The 15,967-nt window shown below is 43.6% G+C and overlaps 1 protein-coding gene across 1 annotated transcript in view; it reads right to left on the minus strand.

Moving 5' to 3' along the window:
- Positions 1-15,326, minus strand: part of LOC118426167 — a 17,047-nt gene extending 1,721 nt beyond the window's left edge. Inside the window, exons 1-17 of the mRNA XM_035835429.1 lie at positions 14,951-15,326; positions 14,074-14,161; positions 13,460-13,595; positions 12,284-12,489; positions 11,826-12,036; positions 10,895-11,062; positions 10,371-10,544; positions 10,040-10,179; positions 9,690-9,834; positions 8,995-9,263; positions 4,609-5,447; positions 4,058-4,241; positions 3,219-3,351; positions 2,415-2,608; positions 1,755-1,968; positions 1,125-1,292; positions 3-168 (exon numbers count right to left, since the gene is read on the minus strand). Of these exons, the coding sequence (XP_035691322.1) occupies positions 3-168; positions 1,125-1,292; positions 1,755-1,968; positions 2,415-2,608; positions 3,219-3,351; positions 4,058-4,241; positions 4,609-5,447; positions 8,995-9,263; positions 9,690-9,834; positions 10,040-10,179; positions 10,371-10,544; positions 10,895-11,062; positions 11,826-12,036; positions 12,284-12,489; positions 13,460-13,595; positions 14,074-14,161; positions 14,951-15,132 (3,617 nt within the window). The 5' untranslated portion in view covers positions 15,133-15,326. The remainder of the gene's footprint in view (positions 1-2; positions 169-1,124; positions 1,293-1,754; positions 1,969-2,414; positions 2,609-3,218; positions 3,352-4,057; positions 4,242-4,608; positions 5,448-8,994; positions 9,264-9,689; positions 9,835-10,039; positions 10,180-10,370; positions 10,545-10,894; positions 11,063-11,825; positions 12,037-12,283; positions 12,490-13,459; positions 13,596-14,073; positions 14,162-14,950) is intronic.
- Between the last annotated feature and the right edge of the window lie 641 nt (positions 15,327-15,967).

Raw genomic sequence — 15,967 nt, forward strand, 5'->3', positions numbered from 1 at the left:
ACTTCTCCCCGCTGCACGTCATGGCGTCATTGTCACCACCAGGGGGTGGGGGTGGGCGCAGAGTGGGCGGCGGTGGGGGTGGACCGTTGGTAGGTTCTGGCGGTGGGGGTGGACCGTTCGTCGGTTCCGGGGGTGGGGGTGGGCGGTTTGTGGGACGCGGTGGGGTGCCTGTAGACAAGCGAAAAGTACATGATAAGTACACTGCCACTCGCTGGGTTTCTCAATTGTAATGAAACAACAAATAATGTTAAAGTTATAATGAGCACGTGTTTTTACCACACAATATTGAAGTAACCACTTCACATCGACACTTACTACTAGTAATTGGTATGTACTGCTTGTATATTAATCACGAAAATAAAGAATATCATAATCTCCAAACAGGTACATTGCTCCGGCATATTTCTAGTGTATGCCGTTGGGTACGCGTTTTTGTCTGCTCGGCTCAAGGTGGGGTCACACATGCGTATATATTCAAGTCCGATCCATTTGAGGTGCGTACGAAGCTCTTAGTCTCTACCAGGCTCCACAGGTCGCGGGAAAAAAGTACAAATTGGACAAATATAGACACACAACATGCCAGATGAGTTAGCTGACCGAGAAGTATGGTTAGCGACCCAGCTAACTCGTCCGACATGTTACCTGTTTACGTTTGTCCAATTTCTATTATTTTTACAACGACCTGTGGAGCCTGGTGGAGGCAAATACTCCGATGAGCGCCTCATACGGACTTAAATATATACGCAGGTGTGACCCCACATCTGGACTTGCGAAGCAGATCTCATAGGCAGTATGCCTTTTATCCGAACACTATACTATTCTACGCTAAGATGTAATAACTCTAACCAAGGAGGTTATATCATATGTGATATAACCTCCTTGCTCTAACCTTGTGGCTATTCCATGCCACAAGATTAGAGTTCCTCTCTTCTACATGTAAAGGCCGGTCCTGCAAAATGTAGCCAAAAACGAATTCCCTAGGGAATGGATGCGTGGAATATTTAGAATTCCTGGCGAATCAATCGCAGTGCTACACCAACAGCTCAGCCCCTGAGGCGTCGCCAAAACTGGTCGACGGAGCCATACGTCTGCTTAGAGATTGTATCTAAGAGTCATTGACCGACCGTAGAGCCTCTGGATGCCCCTGATGTCGTCCCCGTGCAGGCGGAAGTCGGCCTGGTACCGGTAGAACGGCGCCATCAGGGCGGTGTTCACCTGGGAGTGGCCGAGGCCGAGGGCGTGGCCGAACTCATGAGCAGCCACCTGGTGCAGATCGATACCTCTGGGACGGCCTGGGGAGGGGAGAGGGAGGGATGGAAAGAATCAGAATTGAAAAAACGTATAAGCTAGATTAGGAACCAAAGAGAGAACACAAAAACAGAACTCAAGTAGTCCATCGGCTAGGTCCCCCCAAATGACCATTTGGTACCAAAAATTATATTTTTGAAAAGGATGATTCCTCTACTTCGAATTCATCATTATGCATGACAACCATATCAGAAGAAAGCACATAACATATCATATTCTATTTTATTCATTGTTTTATCTGATTTTTCCTTGGAGACTTTTTGTTAGCTTCCTATATCGTAATTCGTGTGTTCTCTCTCGTTTAAAAGGCTGAACATAATTGGTGATTCATTGCATCTTAATGCCATTTACCCTGAGTTTCAATAATAGAAGTTTGGAAAAGAAACAAACCAGCAACAACAACAATAAAACAATGACAAAGACAAACAACAAAGATGTGGTCTTACTGCTTCCCCTGTTGATGGTCCAAGTCTCCGACTCGTCGAAGTGGGAGTCGCCGCCGATACCGTTGCCCGGGCCGTACGCATGCGCCAGGGTGCCGCCCGCTCCGTCGAAAGAGTTGCCGTCCCCGTGGCCGAACGCCGCGAAGCTGATCTCAATGTCGGACCGAGTGTTACCTGTCAGTCTGCGGAACCGCAGCGGAGTGTACTCTGACCACGTCTGCAAAGGGGCAGAAGAGAAAAACACTATACTCACTACTTGCGCAAAATTATATTTCGAGATATGATAACTTACTGCTGTCGACATGTCGTTGAATGCATCTTAGTTTATGAACCTTCTCAAAACTTCAGTTACGGTTTAGGCCTAGGTCATAATTCCCAACCCGGGGCCCGGCAGGGTAGCTTTCGGAAACGAAAAATATGATAAGAAAGGCAACACAACACACAGAACGTAAAACATTAGTCAGGAGCATAATTTGTGTATATTCCTGGGTGAACACTTTTATTTTTCGTTTCCGCAAACATCCCGGCCGGGCCCCGGTTTGGAAATGTGACCTAAGCCTTACTGACAATTTCCTTTATTTCCTTTATTACGATACCTTTTAGGGCTATCAAACAGCCCAAGTAAAATCTCCTTAATCTAGACTTAAGGTTAGCTCTGCTTACTTCTAAAGCTTTCTTCAGCTCCCTCTCCACGTCCGCCTGTGGCAGGTCCGGGGTGTGGTTCAGGATACGGTAGGTGATGTCGTTCTTCCTCCACCGGCTCCCGAGGGTGGTGTAGGAGGCCAGCTTCCCGCCCGTGTCCGCAAAACCGCATCTGGGCATGCGCATCATCTCCATCGTCTTCTCGTCAAGTTCACCTTGAGGCGGAAGCAAGAAAGGGAAGTTAGAGGACAATAACTAACCAACTTTTACAACATACTTTTTTAAGGTGACACAAAGAAGCAACATTTCAGAACGACGACAAAAAACAAACACGAAGAGATCTTCAGAACAGCGCTACTTAGGCCAAGGTCACATTTCCACAAAGGGGCCCGGCCAGGCAGCTTTCCGGAACGATAAATATGATATAAAAGGCAACAAAAACACAAAACGGACCAAAAACAATTCGACGGCATGCCTTGTGCATATCTATTGGCATAAAATCTAATTTTTTGTTTCCGCAAACAGCCCGGCCGGGCCCCGGTTAGGAAATGTGACGTAGGCCTTATGGATGCAGCAGAAATTCTTATGAGAAGTGTATCAAAGTTTCATCGTCAATCAGGAAAGCATCGAATCAGATTTTGGCCGTTACTATCATCCTCTTCGTGGTGAATGGCTCCTAGTGAAGGACACCTGACTCTATTATAGGATAATGAGCGAACGGTCCCTGAGATGAGTCTAGGTAGAGTGGCTATGATTCAGTCGTCAGAAAATAACTATGCGGAATGCCCACTAGTGCAACACATCACATAAAACTCACACCCTCACCTGTTTCTTGGATACCGGCGAACTTTTGAAAGTTTGTGATGGCTCTGCGCATGACCGGAGTCAGGGTCGTTGTGTCCGCGATCATGTCAAACCGCTCATCCGGCTCGAACCAGCCGAAATCTCTCAAGTACATCTGCACGGGCAAGGGAACAACTCACATGACGACATGGCTGGCTTTTGTATCTACTCAGTATAACTGATAAATTGTTAATTCTAGCTGGCCATACCAAACTCTGACACATGTTTCGTGTACAGCATTTCAGCTGGAGGTTTCTGTACAAATCGATGTTCATTCTACGTCATGGGAAACGTTTTGTCGATTTGATTATTCAAGTTCTTTCTTTTTTTTTAATTTTCTTTCTTCCTCTCTTCTTTTCATTCTTTCTTTCTCACACGCGCACAGAATGAGAGAGAGAGAGAGTAGAGAAGGACAGGGTGGTAGAAAGGCAGACGTATTTTCATACACTCACGAGCACGCAAACGCCGTAAACACCAGTTGATAAGTAAGTAATGTTGACCAAAGATCAACCAAATGATTATCACAGGTGTTGGGCGCCGGCGTAAACAAGTACTTGTAACGTGTCATGACTCCTGGGGCCTTGTTAGTTTAAGACAAACACTCGTCATGACGGCAAAGTTAATAAGAACACCTGTGAGTGATAGCTCATTGTTCGGGCCAGTCGGTGCATACAAACAACAACACGATTATTGAACCACAGTCCACTTCCAGGGCATGCTTGTTTGCTATATGTTTTTTATCGTTGTGCTATTCACGTATTACGCTATTCCCACCTATCCCTCTTCCCACAAACTACACATGTAAGGAAAGTCTGCTTTACCATGCCATCTGTAAGGTTGGCGATGAGAATACGGTTATCAGAAAGGCTTTCAAACTGGGCGGCGCTCCGAGTCATTGGCAGTGGGGCGGACCGCTCTTCCTCATCCTGCTCCGTCTCATCCCCGTCTACAGGCGTCTCATCCCCGTCTACAGGCGTCTCATCTTCGTTTACAGGCGTCTCGGGGCTGGCATGGGAGAAATATGAGATTAGTTCAGTGATAAAGTACACCATAGTATGTCCAAAACAAAGATACATTGGAAAACATAGCGATTCTTCATCACACGAATATAGTCCTAGTCTGCATTTCAATGTGTACATCTCTGTACAAGCTACCCAAATCATGAAAATCCTTTAATCCTGTATTCAGTTAGATTTTAACAAAACGCCACTGCAGTTTGAAATCAAGCTAAAAGGGGGTTAAACGTACGTCACTTCTTTACATGCATAACAAACATTCACATAATATTTTCTCTCTGTTATTACATAGTTGCCATACATGAGAGAAACAAAGCAAAACAAAACAACAAGATTAAAAAAAGGTCAATATTTACCCTGTTGTTTCTTCAGTTGTGTTTTCTGCATCGGGTGATACTGTGATGTCTTCAATTGTTTCATTCGACTCTGAAGACTCTTCGCTCGTCTCGTCTGACATTGAGACTTCCTCGCTTGACTCCTCACTCACTTCGCTCGTCTCGTCCGACTCTGATGAATCTGTGTCGTTCGACTCTGAGCTTTCCTCGTTCGACTCTGAGCTTTCCTCGTTCGACTCTGAGCTTTCCTCGTTCGACTCTGAGCTTTCCTCGTTCGACTCTGAGCTTTCCTCGCTCGACTCTGAGCTTTCCTCGTTCGACTCTGAGCTTTCCTCGCTCGACTCTGAGCTTTCCTCGCTCGACTCTGAGCTTTCCTCGTTCGACACCTCTTCCCACTCCTCGCCCATGTCTTCGTTCCAGTTTTCGTCAGACATGTCACCCCATTCCTCTTCCTCGAGCTCGGCCCAGTCGTCTTCCCCCCACTCCTCAGATTCCGTCCACTCCGATCTGTCATCGTCCTCCTCACACAGCTCGTCGGCTTCCTCAGAACTCAGTCTCGCATCACCTTCGTCTTCGCCCTCGGAAAGGTCCTCAGGATTCCCCACGAAAATCTTCTCCCTGAAAACCGCTCTGACACTCCCTGACTCTGCACCTCTCTGTCTGCACCGTCGGGTCGGCCTGGCGTGGCCCGGTACAGACAGGCACAGCGCCAGGAGTAGCACCACTAGTAACCCGCGCATAGTTGTTCCAACTCGTACCAACCAACTTCGCTCTGCCAAATGTGACCGCAGGACTTCAGCCCGCAAATATATACCACAAGTCAAATCCCACACTGGTTGGATTATGACGTGTACGGCTTCCTGTTATTTGCTCGTGATTGAATTGCGAGATTTTGGACCTTACCCAAGCGGCGAGATGCAAGGGGCAGCTCAGTAAAGTAGGCTGTCCAAATAACTGGTGACTCAGGTCCAGATGAGGTTCATTTCGTGATCAATACTATACTTATCAAACTATGATTTTTAATGAGGAGAAATGTTGTGAGCCAGTGGCTAAAAGGCACCAGCACAAACCATTTTCCACCTTGCCAATATTTTCCTCCCTTTCCAAACCAGTTGAGTGGAATATCCCTGACTTTTCAAGCTCTACGTAAGTGTCTGGCAAATATTAGACTTGTAACATGCTGTAAACAGTGTTAAATTTCTTTTGTATGCATTCAAGCGTTACAACCCGCTCTCGTGTTAGGGTTAGAAAAGGCCGATTTTCAACACATTACGGATATGATTCATATATTTTACTAGATACCTTTAAGTCTAGGTGTAATACAAGGTACTGAACGCAAATAGATACCACTTACTCAGTGTCTCTCTCATGCTTTATACATTGTTGTTGTCTTCTCACTCAAGTATGTTATACATTTCATGTATAGTAACGTTAACTATATACTATTTAGCCTACCAAATGCTTTTCCGTCTAATTAAATGCACAAGCAAACCTCAGATGCCACCAATAAAATCAAAACAGGTTTAAAAGATAATGTTATGGGCTTTAAACTCAGTAAACAGGACTTACGCTGTAAACACCTCACCATGTCTTATGACGTCATATCAGGTCGTGACACAGATAAGACTTCTTGGAAGACGACAACAAAACAAGGTGTGTCTTGAGCGTGGTATGAGTGCGCTGTAAGTGTGTTAACGCGTATACGAATGAAAAGTGTTTTGGGCGAGGGAATCCTTCGCTTTCCAAACTTTAACATTACCTTGTCAGTCACATGCGAGGAACACTAGTATAGTGTCTACCAGACTCCCGCCCGGCCGAATAGTAATAGGGGATTTTGGCCAAGTTAGGGGTTAATTGACCCAGGAGTGAACTGTTCGGCCGCAGGATGCCAGCTGGATAGACTGACCGAAAACCCAAAGTAACTTATTTGTCCCTATTTGGTCAAATTCTTCCATTTTTTTATCTAGCTGACACGTCTGCCTTGAAACTAGAGGAACACGTGGTCGAACGGAAACCAGGCCGCCCGCCAGTGTTTGTTGACACCCAGCTGTACTGTTCGCTCGATTTTCCATCTGGAGATTTAAATACTTGACTACTTACGTACACTGCTGTACTTATCATCCATCCGATTTAAACTTCTCTTCGTCTATGCCTGGTAATATGCTAGATCTTTGAGTACAAGGCATGGCAAGGATGTAGGGTGCCAGTCTTAGAAGAAAATTACGTTTCATAGCACAACTCTAGATTTTAGAAACCGTACCACAAATATAATGTTGCGGGTTGGCAAGTCGAAAATAATTGACATGAAAAAGATTTTGAAGACGTTTTACTTTTAGCTCAGTCAAAATTCCTTTCTGTAAAGATTCAAATAGGAAAAAATGAAAATAGGGATGCCTTTAGAGTCGTGTGTTTGGTGAGATGTGCTTCGTCACTGTTTGTTAACATCTGAGGTCTGATTCTGAGAAGTGTCCGAGATGGCGTGGGCTGGGGAAAGATTAAGGAACCAGTTCCAGGATCAGCCGGACACGACATTCATATAATTCACGTTGTTTGGCACTCCTGGACAGGAGCTTTATGTACTGTTTATACAGATGGAAATGTGGATATCACGGCTTAAGATTCAAACCTGCAAGTGTGCAATGACTCAGGAATCTGAGAGGATTAGAGGTCAAGTCAGGGTAAGCAGTTCCTCTATTTAGTGGTAATTAATCGAAACGCAGCCAGTTGGATTCTAGATTGAATCAGTGCGATATGCACCATCTCTAAGGAAAGACACCAGATTGTATCTGAAACGTCTGTCCGTTTCCAAAATCACATCCAATTTCTGGGGTGACTGCTTTTTGGTGTGCACCATAGATGGATTTAGATGTTCAATTTACTAAATTCCAGCAATTTACTAGATTCTAGCGCCAAAGATGAGACTTTTAGAGAGTATCTTGATCGGAATCTAAGAGACTTGTGCCCTCCCTCCAACCCCCAATGATATCTGACTTGGCATTCCTTCAAGAAAAGGAGTCGGTAACGGGATGTTGTTATTGCTTAACTTCACGAAAACCAGCGGATACTCGTAATGTTCATGTCCTCTACTGTAGGTGCCAGCATCTGTCTGGTATATTGTACCCCCCCCCCTTCCATCCTTGAAGATTAAAGCTGTGGAGAAAAGGCCAAACTGTACGGATAATACAAAGGAAATAATTCTACCAGGCAATGAATCTAAGCACATGGTAGGGGAAATCGTAACTTGTGTGATTCACCATATCAAGACAACTTTAAGCACCACTTCGATATCACATAGAGCAACCCTATGATGTCTCACAATAGTATAGCTAGGACTTTCAAAAGTGTTGTAAAAGCTTCAGGATTCTACCTTGGTAGAGCCAAGATTTTCTCCCACCACCTGCTTGATTACGGTAGAAATACACCTAAAAGTGTGCTTTTGCCAAGCTCTGACCACCAACGCGTTTTGACGCGTTTACCTGGGGGCTAGAAGAAACGGTTGAAAGTGAAGCTATTTTGTAACTTTTCAGGTTAAATCATGTTCTATAAACAGCTTTATAATCGTTGCATTAAGACTTCCATTGATGCATATATCCGCAATCAAACTACTTAGTATAAAAGAAACATGCATGGTATGATTTGCGCCATGTTAAGACAGATATTTTATTGCAAGCTCAGTTCCCATGTGTACAAATCAAACTAAGTTTTAAGTCATAATATCACTAAATCTAAAATCAATTTGCATATTTCCGGCCTTCTCTAATTAGTATCAGTGAATAATGTCTATATCGAGATATCAATAAAATAGAATTCGCTAATTTTACACATTAGCATGCTAATCAAATAATTCATTTACAATCGGAATACATAAAAGTACATGCTGCATATCTACGTTCGTCATGTCGACTCTCTACGATAAATACAAGAAATCATTTCCACCACGCTTTCTTAGATACAGTTACATCCAAACATTCTTTACAATAATAAATAAGCAATAAATAAGTTAAGATAGAACTATTGATATGTATGTCAATAAGTTACACATGTGCAATAAATAGATATTCAACATCAAATTTCAGAATTTCACGTTATGCTCTTAGCTTTCTAACTCAGTGAAACAAGTATACATAAATACCATACAAGTGTACATAAACATCATACGAACATCTTCGTATTAGTCTAAATTGATGAAATTCCAATGACATAAGTTTGTTGATTGAAGATTTTCTAAATAAAACAACAACTACTTTACGCTACTATCATAATCTCTATTAAAATTTGTGAAACAGTTTTGTTAATGTTTTCCAACTGTCGTGTAAAATGTGAATCATCGATGTTGTTAACTGTGTGTGCGCATATCACCGTTAATACCAACCTCTACAGGTTTCAGCGTGTATTGTTCTTTTATCAAGGCTCGAGCTCTAGATCTAAAAGGGTTTTAGCGCAACCCAGAAAGTCAGTGGCCACACTACGCGGATAGCCCCCATTGGTGTCCACAGCAGCGCGGTTCGATGCCAGTTTCCAGTAGCGGTCCTTACGGAAGATGTACCTGGAGCCGTCCGTGCTGGAGAAGGCGGCGTCTATCCGGGCGGGGAAGCCACGCCACAGGCTGAGGGAGCGGGGGTAGCCGGAGTCGGCACTGGCGCGGGCACCGCCGGTGTACCGCCAGTACTGTCCGTCTGTAGGAAATAGGAATTGATTATGAATGAATGAATGAAGACCTTTATTGCACATTTTTGCCCAACTGGGCTAAGTACAGGTCACATGATAACAATCATATACATGTAGCAATGGAAACAGTCATATAACTCTACATGTATATGTGTACATATACGTCTAATCTACTCTAGTACATTCAACTTCCTCTCACTTCTTGGTAATTGCATAAATGTAGCTAGCTGTATGGTTGGTTAGACTTGGTTTATTAAAAGCTGTAAGAAATGGAATCAGTGAACTACAAACGTCTTTTGCATGCTGTAACCTAGTCTTTGTGGGCAAATAATTCTGCAGAAGTCTACTTTCTTTCCCTCACGTTCTTAGAAAACTTTCTTACGCTATTGATGTAAGGAAAAGGGCGTGTTTGAATGGCTTAAGTAAGTCCTTACCTTTGAAGAAGTAAGTTCTGGTTTTGCCGTCCCAGTCTCCGTAGTACAGAGCAGCGTCGATGTCTCTCACAGTGCGCCAGACACTGATGGAGCGGGGGTACCCACTGTCCATGCTGTCACCGGTGAACCGCCAGTACTGGCCTCCCTAAAACAACAGCAACAACAAGGTAAGACAAACAAACAATTACAAAGAATTAAGCAATATAGGTGTCAGTAATACTATAAACAGTAATACTATATATCTTCTCATGTACTCAGCAAAACAATCTGATTCTCGTGTACTCTTCACAATTGCGCTATACATCAGTTGTTGTGTGAAATCATCGACAAATTTGCCCTTGACCACGGACCTTGAAGAAGTATGTCTTCCCGTTGATCTCATAGAACATGGCCGCGTCCAGATTTCCCGGCAGTCCCTTCCAGACATTCTTGATCAGCTGTGGGTATCCAGACGACACGCCTCTCTCGGTCAGCTGCCAGAAGTACTTCCCTGAAAGTAAGGATGAAAGTTTGTTGAAACGAAGCGCCGACTAGGAATCCATGATACTACTGCATGTAGTTTCGAATTTATACCAAGACCTTCAATGAGATGACGACCAGAAGGTGTCAAATCCCAAGATGACTGCGCCCATCTATGGTGAACAATAGTAAAATAGGCTTCGCTATCGATGGTTGACTAACCTCTGAAGGCGTACATGGTGCCATTTTCCACACGTGTGAAGGCGTCGAAACTTTTCCCGCTGCAGGTGTCAGCATCGCCCTCTCCGCCAGGGGGCGGTGGGTTCACAGGAGGCTTGGTGGGCTGGGGACGAGGTGCAGGAGTGGGCTTGGGACGAGGTTCCGGTCGAGGACCTCCTGTTCGTAATACAGAGTTGATTGTTCATTCTTATCATTTTGCATTTTTTTTTTAACCTGTGTGTTCTTAAGCTTACTGATATTGATAACAGATTATTGGTAACGATAACAGATCGATGTGTATTGTTGTAGTTAAAGTAAATGTTCCGTTTCATCTTCTTTTACTACTAAAATTGAAATTATTTCATCTCCAATGAATGAAAATGTTGAGACGTGAACGCCAGGAACAACATATAAGTGATGCGAGTTCCACAATCTTTTAAAACAAATTTGCTGTAATTCCCTGATGATAATTTCAAGGTCCCCTTCGAAATCAGGTATCAAGATGATACTAAGAGGCCTATCCTTACCGTACAGACTCTGTATCCCGCTGATGTCGTCCCTATCGAGACGCAGGCTCCGCTGGTACCGGTAGAAAGGCGCCATCAGCGCGGAGTTCACCTGGGAGTGGCCCAGCCCGAGGGAGTGGCCGAACTCATGAGCAGCCACCGAGAACAGGTCAGTACCGCTCAGGGACGCTAGGGGGCGGGAAAGGGGTTCTGATGAGCTGGTGTTCTTATATAGAATGCAGAATGATACACGTGTGTAAACTAGCGCACTTACGTTTGTACAATCCTGCAAGTTTGTGCGCGAAAATTGTAGAGCGTGCCTCTCTTTATGCCTTTGTGCTGCTTCTTGACTTCTTGTGCATTTTTATTGTCCGTCATTTACACGTAATTATCAAAACAAATGTATACATCAAGCGGATCAGGCAATTGGTAAATACGTCGATGTAGGTTAGACATCCAGGTAATAAGATACGCCAAAAATAGTTACTCAAGCAACTGGATATGGTTTTGAAACGGTCAGACGTTTCGGATAGAATTCAGCTTGACTTTGGCTTAGCTTTGTTTTCTTTGGAATCCAAATTGTTTTCAGTCTGAATTGTCTTACAACCTTTCCTATTGGACATCTGAAATTGTCTTCATTCATAGTTAGAGTATAAAAGACCTGTTTCTTCCAGATCTCTTCAGTGTCACTGACGAAGGATAGTGGATTCTATCCGAAACGTCTGACCGTTTCAAAACCATATCCAGTTGCTTGAGTAACTATTTTTGGCGAATTGGTAAATACATGTACCACATTTAACATATAGGATTTGTGACACTTGATCGCAAAGTACCGATGGAGCTTACACTTGTTTAACAGGTATTCAATGATAATCAGTGCATAGATTTATTGATCTAAATATCCTTTGTTTCAGTTATAATGTCTTTTTTTTTAAAGAAAAAAGATCCTCACCAATATTCGGTCCTCCAATTTGCCAGATTTCCGACTCATCAAAATGAGCATCTCCGCCGATGCCTCCTCCAGGCTGGTACGCATGCGCCAGGACGCCTCCCCTGGAGTCGAAGGAGTTGCCGTCTCCATGGCTACCGGCGGCGAACCGGATCTCAATATCAGCTGGACCGGAAACACGTCTGAAGGTCAAGGGCGTCACCTGGGCCCACACCTGTGGGTGGAGGAATTTTTGTTATAGCTTTGCAATTTAACCGAATGAAAAAAAGAACTATCGAACTACCAGATGAAGCACATCCAATTTCATGCTCGACAATGTTTTGGTCTAACTAGCAACTCTGTTGCTAACACAAATTCACACAAGGATAGCAGCTAAAGCAGAAAATAAGAAAAACAATGATTTGCAGTAAAAAAAAAAGGAACAAACAAACGAGGAAGTAAAGAAACAAAGAAAAACTTACGTCAAATGCGCGGGCAATGGCATCTACCACTTGATCGCGGGGGAGGTCAGGAGTGAAGTTGTTGATGCGGTAGGTCAGGTCGTTCTTTTGCCATCTGCTGCCCAATTGGGTGTAGCGCGCCACAGGGCCGCTAGGGGGTGCAACAACATCAGGGCAGCCGCAACGTGGCATCTTCATCATCTCTGCAGTCTTTTCGTCAAGGACACCTGAAGCACAAAAACGCATTTTTAATTGTTGTAACTAAACAATGAATGTATAAAAATGACCTGATAATAAACAAGAACAATTTGAATAAGGTCTATAAAAACAGTGAAACAAGAGCTAAACAAAGAATCATGGTCAATGCCCTGCCCCAGTGTTTGTACTAACAGGTACTCTCCAAGCAGATAGAGGTTCGGCTCCGGCTGCTCTTTTAATGTTTATTTAGGCGTTTTTATCGGGCTCGCGGTAGCGAGACATAAAAAAAACGGTACAAAATAGAAAGCCGCGCCAAAAACAGCCGTAGCCGAAGCTCTGCTTGGAGAGTGCTAACAGGTGCATGACGGGAGGTCTGATGACTAACAACTAATTTCCTTCAGAAGCCTGCTGAGGTCGCTGACCTCCGTGAGGCAGGCCACTCTGGCTAAGTGCTCTCCTGTGTAGTGTAGGTTCTCCGTGGTTCACATGAACGCCAGCCTTTGTTCCCCTGACACCCAATACGGGAAACACGGGAGCGAACAACAATGGCCCAAACATGCCACTTGTGAAGGTCGACTAACCAAAACACGAGCGTCCGCCACTCGTCCCAAAATACAACAAACCACTAAGGTATGGTGATTATGTGCGCTGATTATGACGTCAGATCGCGAGATTTAGCTCAAAATCAGCCGGATCAGTTCCGCACATGACTGTATTTCTGGGTGCCAGATGGAGTTTATGTACAATGTCATTGTTGTTGACGTCTTCGCTTTGTTGCCATTTTGAACATTAGGTTGTAGTAAAAATTGGACAATACTAGTATGTCATAGTCACTAAACGTATATTGGAAACCGAAATATTTATGTGAATCAGAATTTACTTTCTTACAAAATTGAGTGACATTACTTTATGTCAATGAATGAAAACGTCTCAATCCATCCATATCATGTTTTTGCAACATCATTCGTCATATTCACACCATCTATCGAATCCTCCTACCTGTTGTTGGGATGTTCGCGAACTGCTGGAAGTTGATGATCGCGCGACGCATCATGGGACTGACGGTACCCAGACTTCCCAGCCTGCCCGTGGTGTCCTCCGACATGTTGTAATACCCGAACTGTTGCAGGTAGAGCTATGGAAGACATTTTTCTTATGATTAGTCTTTTCATTTTGAACAGCAGTATCATCTTACCCGTATCATGGTAACAGACTGGTCACTTTCTACAAACTGATGATTTTCAGTTCGTGTTTAGTTTTTTTCTTTACATCAAAACATAATCTTAGACGTGTAAGTAATCTATCGTCTAACTTTGCCTACGTAAACAGAAAGACTTTGTTTGTTTTGGTTTCCGCTTGTGCGCACTCATTTCAAAACACACACCAACGCAATTACAACTGACTGATGACACACTGTGCACGGTTTGTGCAGGATCTCTTCAAAACCAGTTTTGTGCAGGGTCTTTTCCTACGCAAAGAGTCCTACGCCGTCGCAGAACGACAACAAGCGTTTGCGACGATGTTGGAACCTCTGCGTAGGAGAATGTTCAAAACACAAAGTCAGTTTGTAATGATAGGTAATGAAACATTGAATGTAAAAATCTAGCGCTCACCATTCCGTCGTTCATGTTTAATCGTGGTGGTAGCGGTGACAGGGGCTCCTGATACGGTCCGTCGTCTTCCGTACCTTCAATCTCTTCGCTGTGAATTTGGAAAGAAAACGTGATATTATAGATAGACATAAATGATATCAAAAAGAAAACTTATAGTATCAATTCGTAAGACCTGCTTAAATACGTAGAGGCTTTATCGAGGTACCACATTGAACAGTTTAATTGTTTCTCATTAAACCTGACGGAGGGAAACTTGTCTAGCTATGTATATATATAGATCAGCGTCTGGTCGAAGGGCAACGACTTCGAAAGCCCTCACCACTTCCGCTAGAAACATGTAATTTTCCTGACGTGAAATATTACTTTAATTAACAAGTGTTGATGGACAGACTTTTATTTCAGTGGGATGTTGACATTTCATGCCGGAAATGGTGCATTACAGAGGAATGCGATGATTACACATCAGGTGTTTCTTCTGCATGTTGAACGTTGGTATCAATTAAAGTGGGTAACTGGCAATCTTAAGCCGCTTTTGAATACTAGTAACTGAATTCGACTTTCTTTCATCCTTGGTTACAGATCGACTTAGAAAATGGGCTATAACTTGGTCGGACTCTGCGGAACGATGATGTTCTTTGTACGGGCAAGTGTGTCAGTTTCTATTACTGACGCTGCACAATCACCCAGTAGTATGCAGAAGTATAGGGTACTTTGGTAAAGGTTATCGTACTTTGTCAATCGCTTTGCGAAATCAAATGTACTAACGCGTTAACATAGGCGTGAGATAGTTAACATAGTTCTAAATTCATGTCGCACGTCAACGTCTTTTGTAAAAGAGATCGAAAGGTTGAACAAATGGCCCAAAGCAACGCCTTACCTTAGTGGGTCCTCTGGCACACCGAAAACGTCATCAAAGTTGATCAGCTCTACATCTGGGGGCAGGTCCTGGTCGTGGTGATGTCTCTCTCCTCGGTGTAAGGGCGAGGGGTGCGCCGAGGAAGGCACCAACAGCGCGCCGTACAGGCATGCGGCAAGACAGAACACGTAAAAACCTTTCATGTTGTCCTGTCGACTGTAGGTCAGGTCTCGTAGTTGAACGTTGTCCTCTTGTTAGCTCTCGTCGTGTAGACTGTTTGATCGTACTTGACATTAGGCCTTTATTTATAACCATGAAAATGACAGTCTTCTGACGTAAAGTTTCCTGTGTTGTAATAACTGTGGCGTCTTCGTCTGACTAAGGACGTTTTAGACAAAGGTTTTGATACAACTCAGAAATCTCAACGGAAATAGCGTCGGGAAACGACGAAGAACAACTTCATGATTACGTACAGAAATTCTCGGCATTCTTAAGGAAATTCCTGTTGTGTTCGAAGTCTGGAAGAGGCGTGTCAAACACCTCACCGGATAAGTGAAGATGTAATTACAACAGATTAACATTGCTTTCACCTGATAAGTCTGGCTAAGGTGGTTAGGTCTCCCAACCGTACCTCCATGCCAGGGGAGAACAATGCGAACCTGCCTTAGGGGAAGTGCATGAGGGCAGCTTATCAGTAATGTCATCACTGAAGTAGATTTTAGAAAGATATCATCATGTTTGATCGCCCGCCATGATAAACAAACGCAATCGTGGGCGGGACAGCTCTTTCGTGGATATCATAACCTCCGTAGGATTTCTAATTTTGGGGTTGTCAAACAAAGGTAGACAATGATACATGCAAATGCTTTGTATAGATCTTTACAGTATTTGCGTTAGAATCATCAGAAACTAGCTCTTCTAAACTTATCTTCACATAATGAATGTTTAAGACGAATAACTTTTCATTTTCTGTATCCGCTGTCTTCAAGTTACCGACCAGTTCGCCTGTTATTTCGTTAATCCGTTCTAGTAACAGGG

The sequence above is a fragment of the Branchiostoma floridae genome, chromosome 11, assembly GCF_000003815.2.
Source record: "Branchiostoma floridae strain S238N-H82 chromosome 11, Bfl_VNyyK, whole genome shotgun sequence".
NCBI classification, from domain to species: Eukaryota; Metazoa; Chordata; class Leptocardii; order Amphioxiformes; family Branchiostomatidae; genus Branchiostoma; species Branchiostoma floridae.